Below are 13538 nucleotides of genomic sequence, written 5' to 3'. Positions count from 1 at the left end.
ACGCGCTGTCTTTATTTAGAACTTTGTTTGACGCACATCAGCCTGGTTAACACATAAGTTCTGCTGAGGTTTGAATCGCCTTGGTGTTTAACAGCAAATTATCTGCAATAACTCCACCAGCTATAACGGACAGGTTTACTTACATGAGTGCAAGGCCGAGGTAGTTGGCGGTGCTGCCCCAGTACATTGGGTTCTCTGTGAGGTTGAAGGGAAAACCAGTCACCTTCTCATCCATCAGTATGCCAAAGTAGTCTCCTACACAATAAAACACACAAACCTTGGATCAAAGCATTTCTTTGAAACAAACTGCATCTGTCAGATTTAGTACACTTTTTGCAGCTGCTCTTAAAGGATAATAAACATTTTAGTGAAAAATAAACAAAACAAAAAAAGACTAGTGTCAGGAATTTTCTTTGGAAATATAATGGCTGTAGTTGAATGCTTATTCATTTATATGGAAAAGATGTGCTATTTTAATCATTGAACAGTGACAAGTCACTAGCCTACAAAACTTAAAAATGTTGTTTATTTTTGGTAAATATACCACCGCTAAGGGCTATTAGGTCACCCTAACTATTCAGCGTGATGTAATGAACTGGAGTGGAGATGAACCCGGTTTTCAATCAGACACTTAAAGTAATGCTTGACATGGTTTATTTAAGAGACGATGAGGATGGATCAGACAGGTGTACAGAAAAATAGTCCAGAGCTGAGTTCAAAGCGGTAATCCAAGCAAAAAACCAAAAATGTAAACAGGGTGCAGGCAGACTCAAAAAACAGAATAGGATCAGGCAAAACACAGAATGCTGGATGGATCTTACCGCAGGGAAACAGGAGGCATGAGCAATGGTACATGTGTGAAGTTCCGGCAACCAACAGAAAACTGAGGAGGGTTTAAATAGGCAGCAGGACAGGTGAAACCAAGTGGCTCTAATTAACTAGGACAGGTGACAGTGATTAAAGAAGGGGAAGTGACTGAGAGAAACACCAGCTTTAATAAAAACTAATAAAGACCAGATAACTACAACAGTAAACAAGCTAAACATGATTCCAACACAATAAAAACTAGAAACAGAACTAACCCTTAAAGCAGGAAAGCTAACTTAACCAAAATATCAGCAAGAACCAGAACAGAACATTACAGAGCCCCTCCCTCAAGGGCGGATTCCAGACGTCCTTAAATAAAAAGGGAAAAAAAAAAAAATCCAGATTAGACCGGGTGGACAGAGTCCAAACAAAAACAACCCACAGGGCGAAAACAGAGAAACAATCAGAGAACAGAACAAAACAAGAGTCTGGTGGGCGTCCCGGAGGACGACCCCGACGAGTCAGGAGATCCGGCGAGTGTCCCGGAGGACGAACCAGGATCTCTGGCGGTCGTCCCGGAGGAAGGCCCAGGCGAGACAGGACTTCAGGAGGCCGTCGGCGGACCAGGGCTTTCGGCGGCCGGTGGCGGAGCTGAGCCCCCGGAAGCCTTCGGCGGAGCAAGACCCTCGGAGGCCAACGCCTGGAGAGAAAGAAAACAGAAACAGGCACCTGACTACAGGCGGCTAAAGGGGGCGCCTGACTACAGGCGGCTAAAGGGGGCGCCTGGCTACAGGCGGCTAAAGGCAGGGCCTGGCTACAGGCGGCTAAAGGCAGGGCCTGGCTACAGGCGGCTAAAGGCAGGGCCTGGCTACAGGCGGCTAAAGGCAGGGCCTGGCTACAGGCGGCTAAAGGCAGGGCCTGGCTACAGGCGGCTAAAGGCAGGGCCTGGCTACAGGCGGCTAAAGGCAGGGCCTGGCTACAGGCGGCTAAAGGCAGGGCCTGGCTACAGGCGGCTAAAGGCAGGGCCTGGCTACAGGCGGCTAAAGGCAGGGCCTGGCTACAGGCGGCTAAAGGCAGGGCCTGGCTACAGGCGGCTAAAGGCAGGGCCTGGCTACAGGCGGCTAAAGGCAGGGCCTGGCTACAGGCGGCTAAAGGCAGGGCCTGGCTACAGGCGGCTAAAGGCAGGGCCTGGCTACAGGCGGCTAAAGGCAGGGCCTGGCTACAGGCGGCTAAAGGCAGGGCCTGGCTACAGGCGGCTAAAGGCAGGGCCTGGCTACAGGCGGCTAAAGGCAGGGCCTGGCTACAGGCGGCTAAAGGCAGGGCCTGGCTACAGGCTGCTAAGGGCAGGGCCTGGCTACAGGCTGCTAAGGGCAGGGCCTGGCTACAGGCTGCTAAGGGCAGGGCCTGGCTACAGGCTGCTAAGGGCAGGGCCTGGCTACAGGCTGCTAAGGGCAGGGCCTGGCTACAGGCTGCTAAGGGCAGGGCCTGGCTACAGGCTGCTAAGGGCAGGGCCTGGCTACAGGCTGCTAAGGGCAGGGCCTGGCTACAGGCTGCTAAGGGCAGGACCTGGCTACAGGCTGCTAAGGGCAGGACCTGGCTACAGGCTGCTAAGGGCAGGACCTGGCTACAGGCTGCTAAGGGCAGGACCTGGCTACAGGACAATGGAGAAAGTGCCTTAAAGCTGCGTGGAGCCGGCACTGGAGGCTGTGCTTTAAAGCTGCGTGGAGCCGGCACTGGAGGCTGTGCTTTAAAGCTGCGTGGAGCCGGCACTGGAGGCTGTGCTTTAAAGCTGCGTGGAGCCGGCACTGGAGGCTGTGCTTTAAAGCTGCGTGGAGCCGGCACTGGAGGCTGTGCTTTAAAGCTGCGTGGAGCCGGCACTGGAGGCGTTACATCCAAACAATCACCCGAAAATTGGCTGATCACAGGCTGCAGCTGGGGCCTGTACACCATCCTCAGACGTCTTATACACGCCCCTGCTTCCTCCGCAGAGTAGAGCAACTCGGCCGCCCGTTGCTTTGCCGAGGGAGTCAGCTCAGCTGCAAAACGTTCAAACCTTGGCTGGGGAGTGGGCCGCTGCTGGACCTGCGCAGGGCCGCATCGACCCCCGCTGACTTGATGCGAGGCGTCGGCTTGGAAGGCTTTCTGCGAGTCTTGCTGGCGCCCACGACGGGAACCCCAGGAGCGGGCTGACATCTTGTCGGTCCGGGGTTGAGGAGCCTCATAACGGCGCGGACCGGTTCCAGGGAGGGGAATCGCCATCCTCGAGTCCTGGAACGGCGTTCTCACTGCTTTAAGGCGTGCTGTCTCCTCCAGAGCGAAAAAAAAAGAAAGTGTCTGTGACGGGTTCATGATATTTTGGCCGGAACTTACTGTAATGAACTGGAGTGGAGATGAACCCGGTTTTCAATCAGACACTTAAAGTAATGCTTGACATGGTTTATTTAAGAGACGATGAGGATGGATCAGACAGGTGTACAGAAAAATAGTCCAGAGCTGAGTTCAAAGCGGTAATCCAAGCAAAAAACCAAAAATGTAAACAGGGTGCAGGCAGACTCAAAAAACAGAATAGGATCAGGCAAAACACAGAATGCTGGATGGATCTTACCGCAGGGAAACAGGAGGCATGAGCAATGGTACATGTGTGAAGTTCCGGCAACCAACAGAAAACTGAGGAGGGTTTAAATAGGCAGCAGGACAGGTGAAACCAAGTGGCTCTAATTAACTAGGACAGGTGACAGTGATTAAAGAAGGGGAAGTGACTGAGAGAAACACCAGCTTTAATAAAAACTAATAAAGACCAGATAACTACAACAGTAAACAAGCTAAACATGATTCCAACACAATAAAAACTAGAAACAGAACTAACCCTTAAAGCAGGAAAGCTAACTTAACCAAAATATCAGCAAGAACCAGAACAGAACATTACACGTGAAGCTTTTCACAGTGATGAGTCGGTTAGCTTCTTATAATTAGGGGGCATGGATGAAGTAAAAGGAAATTGTTATTAAAAGAAAGCTACAAAAAATAGTAATAAATAGTTGATCTTGAATTTTTGAGTAAATCATAGATGAAGTGCTTTTATTTTGAAGAGTGTGGCATGTCTTTGTGATGCCACAAACTTAACAGTAAGAGGATAATGTAGTGGATGTAAAATGACCCAAAATCATTTAACACAGTTCGCTTGAGTGGCGTCACTAAGGTCATTGTTATGATACTACACCAGACATTATAACTGGTTGCTTTTTAACATTAAAAACCCTCCATCCCTCGTATATAAACCAAACAACCTCTTTACTAAGAGAATGTAAAAATCTCTGTCAAAGCTACAATCTGTGGAATAATTCCAAAAGAACAAAGGAACGTGTTATTTTGGATGACATGGCAAGAACAAAGTTCTATCAGGCCAGTACATCTCCCAGGTTCCTGCAACTGAAGCCAGAATATTGTTGGACGATCCGGCCCAGAGGACGTGTCAAGGACAAGCTCCGAGAAAACAGGGCTGCAGGAATGAGGAAGTCCAATGTTGTTTATTTTTCTTGCAGCGCTGTGAGAAAAAAAATAATGTATTGACCTTCACTGTAAATGCTTGTAGCAATGGATAAAAAAGAACCCATATGGACACTGTGTGGAATGTTGCCATGACAGTCACTCATTCATAAAAAACAACAGCATACAGGGTAAAGGAAACAATAAGTTATCTATCCAGTTGATCTAAGCTTAATGGCTCATTTTAACCCAGTGATTCTTAAATGTTTTCTGTTGCACCCCCTTGAAGAATGAAATAATTTCCAGACCCAGCAAAACGGCTCAGAAATGTACCTTTCACTGTTTTCTGTTTAAACATCCAGTGAGGAGTGAATGAAAACAGTTCAGGCCACGTCCAGCGAGCAGAAGCCGGTGAGGCGTCTGAACGAGGGCAAGACAAGGAAATCCAGGGATGAGAACCTGGTCAAAAAACAGGCACGGGCAAGCAAGAACACTGGACACCTACTGACAAACAAAGGCTTTCTCATTATTTGGCTCTGGATGACTGTGGGAGCCCAGCATATAAAGGGAACAACACAGACGAAAGAGAAGAGGTAAACAAGCTGCCACCGGTGCAGCTGCTCGTGCCCGCCAGCCGGCCCAAGTGACAACAGACGATGTGGAAAAAAGGGAAGGCAGGGCAGAATCATGACAACAGCAACCTGGAACTACCTCGTAAACACGTGCTTTACAAACACATGAGCAAAAAAATTGTCTGAACCAACCGTAATGTTTATAATGTTCCACGTATGCTTTTACTTTGAAGTATTGATACTGAGGTGAAGAGAGGAAATGCTGTGTGGTTGCCGAGGTAACATCAGTTGGAAATAAACGACCAGAGATGCCGTAGGTTAGTGAATTTGTCCAGTTAAACATTGCTTAGACACATATTAACACAACAATCACAACAACAACATAGAAATCAGCATCTCTTTGACAGCAATAATTTCTTTACTCCACTGTATGGCCAAGTCTGGAATAATGGCCGCATCTGAGACGTCAGCGCTATGATGCTGCGGACCCTAACACGTCTTGTCATGTACACACGTAGGCTCAAAAAATGAGTTTTTAGAAATCTCCACTTTGCCCGGAGTTTTCAGAATCGTTCGTTTTTTTGGGATGTAAAACGCCGTTTACGTGTGGATGAAAGGCATAACCGCATGAAATTTTTCAGTTTTCCCAGATACCCAGCTACGAGTAGACTAGGCCTTAAATACTGTAATACAGTTACCTACAACAATTGTGCAATTAACAAAAAAACAAACAGGTGCAGATCATGACAAGAAGATAACTTAGAAGTGTTGGTATAGTCTATTAACAGCTTTTCACTTGGCTTGGGCACTCAATTGGAATTCAGTATAAACTCGAAGAATGAAGCGCTTAAATAGCAAAAATTTTATTTCTACTAGAAATAATATTTTCAACACTGTTGGATGTCAGGTCAGCCAAACTAGGACACTCCTCACTGAAACGTGTACACTTACTACATTTTGCTATGTAATAGGTTCCCCGTATTGTGCCCGAGCACAAACACACAAATATCCCCTGACCCATTTGGTGGGATAAGAATAACAGGATGTGCACATTTGAATATTTCTCCGATGCCTCCCCTGCGCAGCCAGACAGAAATATTCATACACACACAAAAACAACTCAGCCGCTAGCAGGTACAGTAAAAAGGGGCTGAATTACGCATTTGTTGCTGCCCGCCCTGTTTTCTGCAAAATGGGTGCAGGTGAAGTCCAAATTACATAACAATTTACATGATGTATGTTCATTTTAGCAGCACAGAAATAGTGGAAAAAAAAGCAGGTGATTACATAAACATACCTGCTTGGCATTCTATGGACACCCAGATTCAACTGGCCTGCAGCAATATAGCTAACCTCAATTTTTGACCTGCCAAGTGACAACTGGTACTCTATTCAGATCTAAAAGCTAATCTGGGTTGCATTTCTGTTTTCCTGCATAACAAGTTTACATTGTTTAACTGGCATGAAAACGAGCGAGTCTGAGGAATGGTGACTGCACTGTTGATCTGTGTTTAGATCCAAGGCCAGATGGCCAACATAACAGCATGATAATTTAATTTGAACTGGATATCTCTCTTTGCCCTGTGTTGTGCACACTGCATCCTCGGGTCAGTGTGAGTCATAGGATTGAATATAGTGCCAATAAGACGTTCAGAATAACACACACAGACGGTGTCTTAAATTTTGCAGCTTTCACGCCACGAAAACTCACTGCTGAGAAGTTACAGGAGCTGAACATAAATCTTTATAGGCATGCGAGCACTGATACAGCAGCTGGATTTCAGGGATGGATTGGTAAATGAACCTTGTTCTATGGTTATTGGTGGATTTTAGAGGGAATAAACTGACAGCCTGTTATCCTAGGACGCTGGATTGTCATGTATATTGGTTACATGAGCATCTGAGGTCATAAGCGCCGCAAAAAAAACATATTGCATCACAATCTGCTCACAGGACATGAGAATAATTTCCAATCTGAGACTTCTGGACACGCTGGCCCTGAAGCTCCACAACCTGGGATTATCTGCACGGCTTTGCTCCTGAGTCAGCGACCTCCTCACCTACAGGCCCCAGGTGGCGAGGAGAGGGAAAGTCACATCTGCCCACCACAGAGAGGATGTCCACGATCTGACACAGTGGTGCAACAGAAATATTGTTATTCTGAATACCAGCAAGACGAAAGAGGTCATTGTGAACTCCAGGAGGTGCAGCAAGACTGAGCATGCTCCCCTCTGCATAACACAGGGAGAGGGTGGTTGGAGCGTATGGACAGCATTAGCAGCTCTTCTTTCTCAGGAAGTTGAAACGGACCTTCCACTCAGCTGCTTATTAACCTTTTTAGAGCTACAAGCAAAAGCCTTTTGTGTTTCAGCGAGACAGCATGGTGTGGGAGCTGCACGGCGCAGGAGAGGAGGGAGGGGCAGGTGGTGAGGACAGCACGGGGGGGTTGAAGGATGCTGTATATCAGATCTGGCCTCGATTGATGTTGCAGGACTCCAAAAAAGGGCCAGATGCATTGCCACTGATCCCACCCACCTGGGCATCACGCTGTTTGTCCCACTTCCATCAGGAAAAGCATTCAGGAGCATTAAATTATAAAAAGAGTAGATTTAGGAACAATTTATTTCCCAAGAGCAGTCAAGTCAATCGTCCCCTGCTGAAAATCAAATAAACCACCAGCCCATTTCATCCTTTCAGCACGAGCTGCACTTCATGTAAATATGTAAACATGCTTCATTTTCATGTACATGTTCTCTTAGTAAAAAAATAAATAAATAATTATATATATATATATATATATATATAATATATATATATATATATATCTTATATATACTATATTATATATATATATATATATAGAGAGAGAGAGAGAGAGAGAGAGCGAGAGAGATAGATAAACTATCAGATAGATAGCTAGATAGATAGATAGCTAGATAGCTAGATAGATAGCTAGATAGATCGCTAGATAGATAGATAGATAGATAGATAGATAGATAGATAGATAGATAGATAGATAGATATAGATACATTTAAAAGGGACAGTGTGCAACTAATTTGCATTTAATTAGCAAAAATCAAGTAAAGCAAAGTCTAACAACATCACATCAAAAATGAAAGGGTTCTCATAACTTAGAATTAGAAGTCTATAAATACATAGGTGTCGGTGCACCCACTGGGAGGCACTATGTTGTGTTGCCATTTCTGATTTCAGAAGCTAAAAGGGGACAGACTTGTCAGCCATATGCGTTTCCCCTATCTGTCTTCTATATGAGGATGTGCTGTCAGTGGAGGAGGAGTATAAAACAGAGACGACCGTAGATCATTCTATTTGCTGTTTTCTGTTGAAATGGAGGATCATCCGTACTCTTTGCCCGGCGATAAGGAAGAGAAAGTAACCAAGAAAAGAAAAAGAAGTAATAACCAGGAGAACACAAGAGGTACAGAGCTGTGGCTTGTCACACATCTTGTTTACCTCTACAGACAGTGTTCAGCAGCCCACCTAGTGGTGAAATTTCACTCATTGCTCCTTTAAAGTAATTGCTTTTCACACTTTCATTTATAGGACTGCAAACTCACCTGCCCTTTGTAACTTATTCTAATAATTTGCCTGCAAATTAACAAGTTAAAATTGATTTATGCTATGCAGATAAAACCGCGCATGCATTTTTTGTGTAAATAAGGAGCCTTTCAATGCTTCAATGACTCATAATTTGGAGCACAGACAGAATTGGAGGCTTAACAAGAAAAAAAAAATGCTTCCAGATAAAAAAAAACTAATTTTACATATTGTTTTCATGGGGCATTTTCTACTCCTAAATCAAAGTCAGAATAATTACACATGTGCAAATGCAAATAACATTTCATTTTGTTGTTTTGCTGGTAGCATTTCTTTTATTGCCAAAAACCTGTCTTTATTTTAAAGAATATTAAATGATCACTCTTATTATTGCTGATATCCTCTCCACTTCCAGTCTCCAGTTTGACTGACAGGTTTCAGAGACACCCACACACAGAGGACTCCTGTCTCCTTCTGTCCCCCATTGTGTCTCATGGCATCTGAAACCTGTGATGGACACAGTGAGGCAGGACAGGCGTGGGACAGCCAGTCTGGGTCATGGAAATGAGTCACACCCACTCAGCTCCATGACCTAGAAACTACATCTCCAGGCTTGGAAAAATGGTCATGGGGGAAACGTTGTGCTCGTGTTTATTTGCAATGATGCCAGAATATATTCAGTAGTACGAGAAAGACAAACATGAACACTTTCCTCAGAGGCAGACCCAGGAACTGAAATAAAGCACACAAAAATATTTCTCCACAATGAGCAGCAATGACCATTTTTAACGTTAACCGTATGTTTTGCACTGAACATACTGACTGAAATGAAATGCATTTTTCAAACCAAATAGAATAGCTAAAACAAATGTTTCTTTTTTAAAATAGAAACAAGTTAATTAGCATATTGATTAAAAATGGAAGGCATGAACAATGACAGCGGTGTAAACGCTTAAATCGTCCGTTCAAGAGTATTAAAACCTTCTGTGTGCTGTTGGAATAAATTTCATCCAGAATTTAAAGGAGATAAAACAAGCAATCAAGAACAAAGATATAAGTCCTCTTAAGATGTGTAGTTGCAATTATCTATTTTTATTTAGGTAATGGTTATTAAGAATGGAGGCAAGTCAATCGTGGCAATTTTTGTTGACAAAGGAAAACTCTTAAATGTCTTATTCAGTAATAACCCACGTCCCCAAAAATGATCTAAACACTATATATATAAATCTGTTACATGTCTTCCAATCTGTCATTCTCTTGAATTAACAGTAACTTATACAATTTTGTTAATAGCTTTGAAGTGTTTTGGGATGAAAACCAGAAGAACCAGAGGAAAAAGAAAACAAAAAACTTCAACTACACTTGTGTGTGACGGCCCAGTGGCTATGATTCTGGCTTAACATCCTGGTAGAGCGTCCGATGGCAAACTGCCATGGCAGACATCAAACTAACACCGTTTTACAAATGTGGTTAAAGGAAGACCAGTGGGATTGGGTGGCCTCACCCTGAAAGGAACAACAAAGAAACCCTCCAGATCCACGCCTGGGGGTACATGAACTCCTTTGCTGCTCAGCCTTGGTCAGCTTTAGGGCACAGAAGAAGTAGGAAGAACCAGCAATGTGGGCATATCCCCTGAACAGAGGAGTGTTGCTGTTTGGTGGCTGTGAATCACCGGAGATTGTGCTTCCAAATTCCCAGTATCATAATTTGGCCATTGTTGCTGTCCGTCTGACTGGATCTATGAATCTATTATGGGTTTGTTGGGCTTTGGAGGAAAACAAAAAAGATCGAGAAGATTAAGAGCCAAATAAAATGGAACAGAGACAATTCGGTTCACTATTTTGTAGGTTGATCTTTCTTCCTGCTCTCACACTTATGAAATGGCAGCTTGGCAATAGTTTCAGTCGTTATGCTGCCTCACTATCAGTTTTTACGACCATCACATCTTCCCTCATGGCATATGATCAACCGATGGGGGTGCAGGTGCTTTAGGCCTAAATATCTGATATTCAGCAAACGTCTTCTTTCACCACCACCACCACCACCACCATCATCATCATCATCATCATCATCATCATCATCATCATCATCATCATCATCATCATCATCATCTTGAAGTAGAAACAGTCGATGACTCCCCAGTTTGTAATAACTGTGATAACAGTACTGGATCTTAATCTTGATTTTTGTGTTATAAACTTTCAGAAGACTACTTTTACCTTCTATCATCTCATCTCCATCGGCGACCCTTGTCTCAGTCTATTTGTGCTACATTTATAGACCAAACCTTAAGAAAATGTAAACATAGATTTCTTAAAATGTTTCACGTGACTCCAATGTCATCTCTTTATATGAGCTCTGCCATTCTGATCCATATGGGTTCTTGGTATAGAGTTCAAAGGAGATAATTCATTCTTTATTACAAATGGGAAATCTACTCCAGCCTGAGGACTTGCTCAAGGATCTCATGATTGGCACACTGAATGATGAAATCAAATGTAAACACAGAAACTGCTTGGCCTCTTAAGTGCCCCTTGACAGGATGCTATATGTGTTGAAGTGGTGGCTTTGTGTCGGTGCACAAGGCAAAAACAATAGAAGTGAAGTAATGAGGAAAAAAACAATGGATCCTGATTTTCTCTCCCTGCCTTTAGATCCTTTGCTTCCTACTGTTGAGCAGCTTGCTTGCTGTTCGAAAGCTTTTTTTGTTAGGTCAATAGCATAACAAGCACATTGAATTGATAAAAAAATAATAATTACACCATAATTCTATTTGAGATATAGTATGTAAATACAATTATTTTCAAATTTAATGCTAAAAAAAACCCAACAGCCCGTATCATAATTCCATCACATTTCAATATCCCCAAATTATATTTCCAGATATGTAGGTATATCTCTGGGCAATTGGTTGCATCAAGCTAAATGGTAAAAGTGGTAAATGGCCTGTACTTGTATAGCGCTTTATTGAGTCTGACGACCCCTAACACTTTACACTACATTCACCTATTCATTCACATGCTGATGGTGGTGAGCTCCGTTGTTGCCACAGCTGCCCTGGGACAGACTGACAAAAGCGGGGCTGACGTACAGTTGACGCCACTGGGCCCTCTGACCTCCACCTGCAACCAAAGCAGTTGAAGTGTCTTGCCCAGGGACAAAACAATTGAGATGGATAGAGCGGGGATTTGAACTGGCAACCCACCGGTTATGGCACAAACTCCCTAGTTCGTCTAGTATGTTTCTATTACGCTGCACGCTGCATGTTGAATGTGATGTGTAGCCAATCAGAGGTGAGGGAAACCCTGAGAGAAAAAAACAACAACACACAACTCACCTCTATATCATAGTGCAGCAATCGTAGAGCCCCCCGTTTGCGTTGTCTCAACTCATTTAACCAATGGTTTTTCTTTTTGTTATGTTTTGTCTCTTTTAATTTGTCTACAAACTCGCTATTGTTCCTCCTCGTTGTCTATGTTTATTTACCCTGAACTCACATTTGTTCTTGAGAGGTTTCTCAAGATTTCCTGTCTGACATCTAAATGATCCTGACTGAAATCTGTTCGTGAGTGGTGTGTTGAGCTCGTCGTCTGACCAGACAACACGCACTGTGCAAGCAAACATGTTATATATACAATTATATATACAATTGTTTATTGTGTGTTGTCTCTTAGGCATTGAAAATTGTCTGATGATTTTAAAATCTTGCCATGTGAACCAGCCTTTAGTTTGATTTTGTTACTTTCTAAACCCTAAACGTTTAAAGTATAGAACTGACTGGAGATCTGGTTGGAGTTTTTAAAAGAATAAAGTATAAGAAGGCAAAGCCAGCTGGGGAGATAGATTATACAACAATATTGTTAGGACCCTGGTGTGTGTACAAGTGGTTTCTCCCTCCTGAAGGTTTCTGCAGGTGGGCCTGGCTAAGCTGCAGCAGCCTGGAAGAACACCTGGGTGCAATTTCCTCATCCTGCCTCTGCCTTTAAGAAGCTGCTGGACAACGTCTGCATCCAACAAGGTCAAATTGTTAAGGACTCTTAAGCCAAAGTAGAAGTGTGTCAGCATTTGTAATGACAAGTAGTTCAATCAGTAAGAGGCACGAGAGCATGTACTGTATACTTCCTGTCATAGTTCCTTTAGCATAGGGAGTTTGTGATGTCCCTTCACTGGTGCTAAGGAGCCATAAGGAATCCCACAATCCTTTGTGTGAAACGACGTACAAGCTCAAAAAGTTAGTTTTGAACGGTTAGCACCATCATCAATAGAATGAAGGTAGCTAGGAGCTATAATTAGAACATTTTGGATGGAGCTAACCACTCTTTGCCTGATGGTCACACATTGTTGGTAATCAAGCCACCTGAGCCCCAGTTCTTATTCTATCATAACTTCTCAGTTTTTCTCCAGTGTTACCTTTGTGATTGACCTCATTCATTTCTTCTTCAGGTGGATGTCAAATTTCCCTCTCTGGACAAACCTGGTTAACAAAACTCTGACTTATAACCTCTACGGTCGTCCTTCGCAGCCCCCTGGACTCAGTTAAATCCTCCTGTCTGTTTACTTTTAGCTTTAAGTTGTTTCAGGTGAGTAATTTTTAGCTGCAGAACATTTCTGCAGTTGAAAGATACATATGCCGACAGAACATTTTTGTTCTGTCCACTTTTTATCTCTCTACTGTATCTGTAATAAAAACCTTATTGTTCTTATATCACAGAGTTTAGTGATAGTTGTTTTATTTTGCTGTCACTTTTTATTGTTGCATAACAGAGCATTGCATTTCTCATTTAGTATTGCATGTAAACATTCTGCATGGATGGAGGTATAAAACAACGCTGCATTTGTACAGTACAGCTGCATATCGAACAGAAAGGGTCGCGACTAGTATTTTCGGTATGAATACGTAAAACAAAACACTTACCTAAAAAAGTTCCAGTGAAGCCCAGAGCGAGAAAACTGCTGACCACCAGTAGAGTTCCCAGCACCATAAGAGAGATCCCAAAGTAGAAAACCTCTGTCCGCTCCATCGGCTCCCACCTGGCCTGGGTCTTCATCACAACTGTCATACTGTAGAGCAACACATTTAAGAAATAGCTTTATTTTGCTGTTCTACCAGTATG

At 43.5% G+C, this 13538-nt stretch overlaps 1 protein-coding gene across 2 annotated transcripts in view; it reads right to left on the bottom strand.

The window, feature by feature from the left end:
- The window catches only part of pemt (phosphatidylethanolamine N-methyltransferase), a 111298-nt gene that overhangs the window by 25788 nt on the left and 71972 nt on the right, over positions 1 to 13538 (bottom strand). For both annotated transcript variants that reach the window (XM_012869266.3, XM_036129267.1), the window contains exons 4-5: positions 13340 to 13485; positions 144 to 255 (exon numbers count right to left, since the gene is read on the bottom strand). In XM_012869266.3, coding sequence (XP_012724720.2) covers positions 144 to 255; positions 13340 to 13485 — 258 coding nt within the window. The remainder of the gene's footprint in view (positions 1 to 143; positions 256 to 13339; positions 13486 to 13538) is intronic.

Source organism: Fundulus heteroclitus, unplaced genomic scaffold, assembly GCF_011125445.2.
Source record: "Fundulus heteroclitus isolate FHET01 unplaced genomic scaffold, MU-UCD_Fhet_4.1 scaffold_151, whole genome shotgun sequence".
Lineage (NCBI taxonomy): Eukaryota > Metazoa > Chordata > Actinopteri > Cyprinodontiformes > Fundulidae > Fundulus > Fundulus heteroclitus.
The sequence above is the reverse complement of the archived record's forward strand: the minus strand, read 5'-3'. Positions and strand labels throughout refer to the sequence as shown.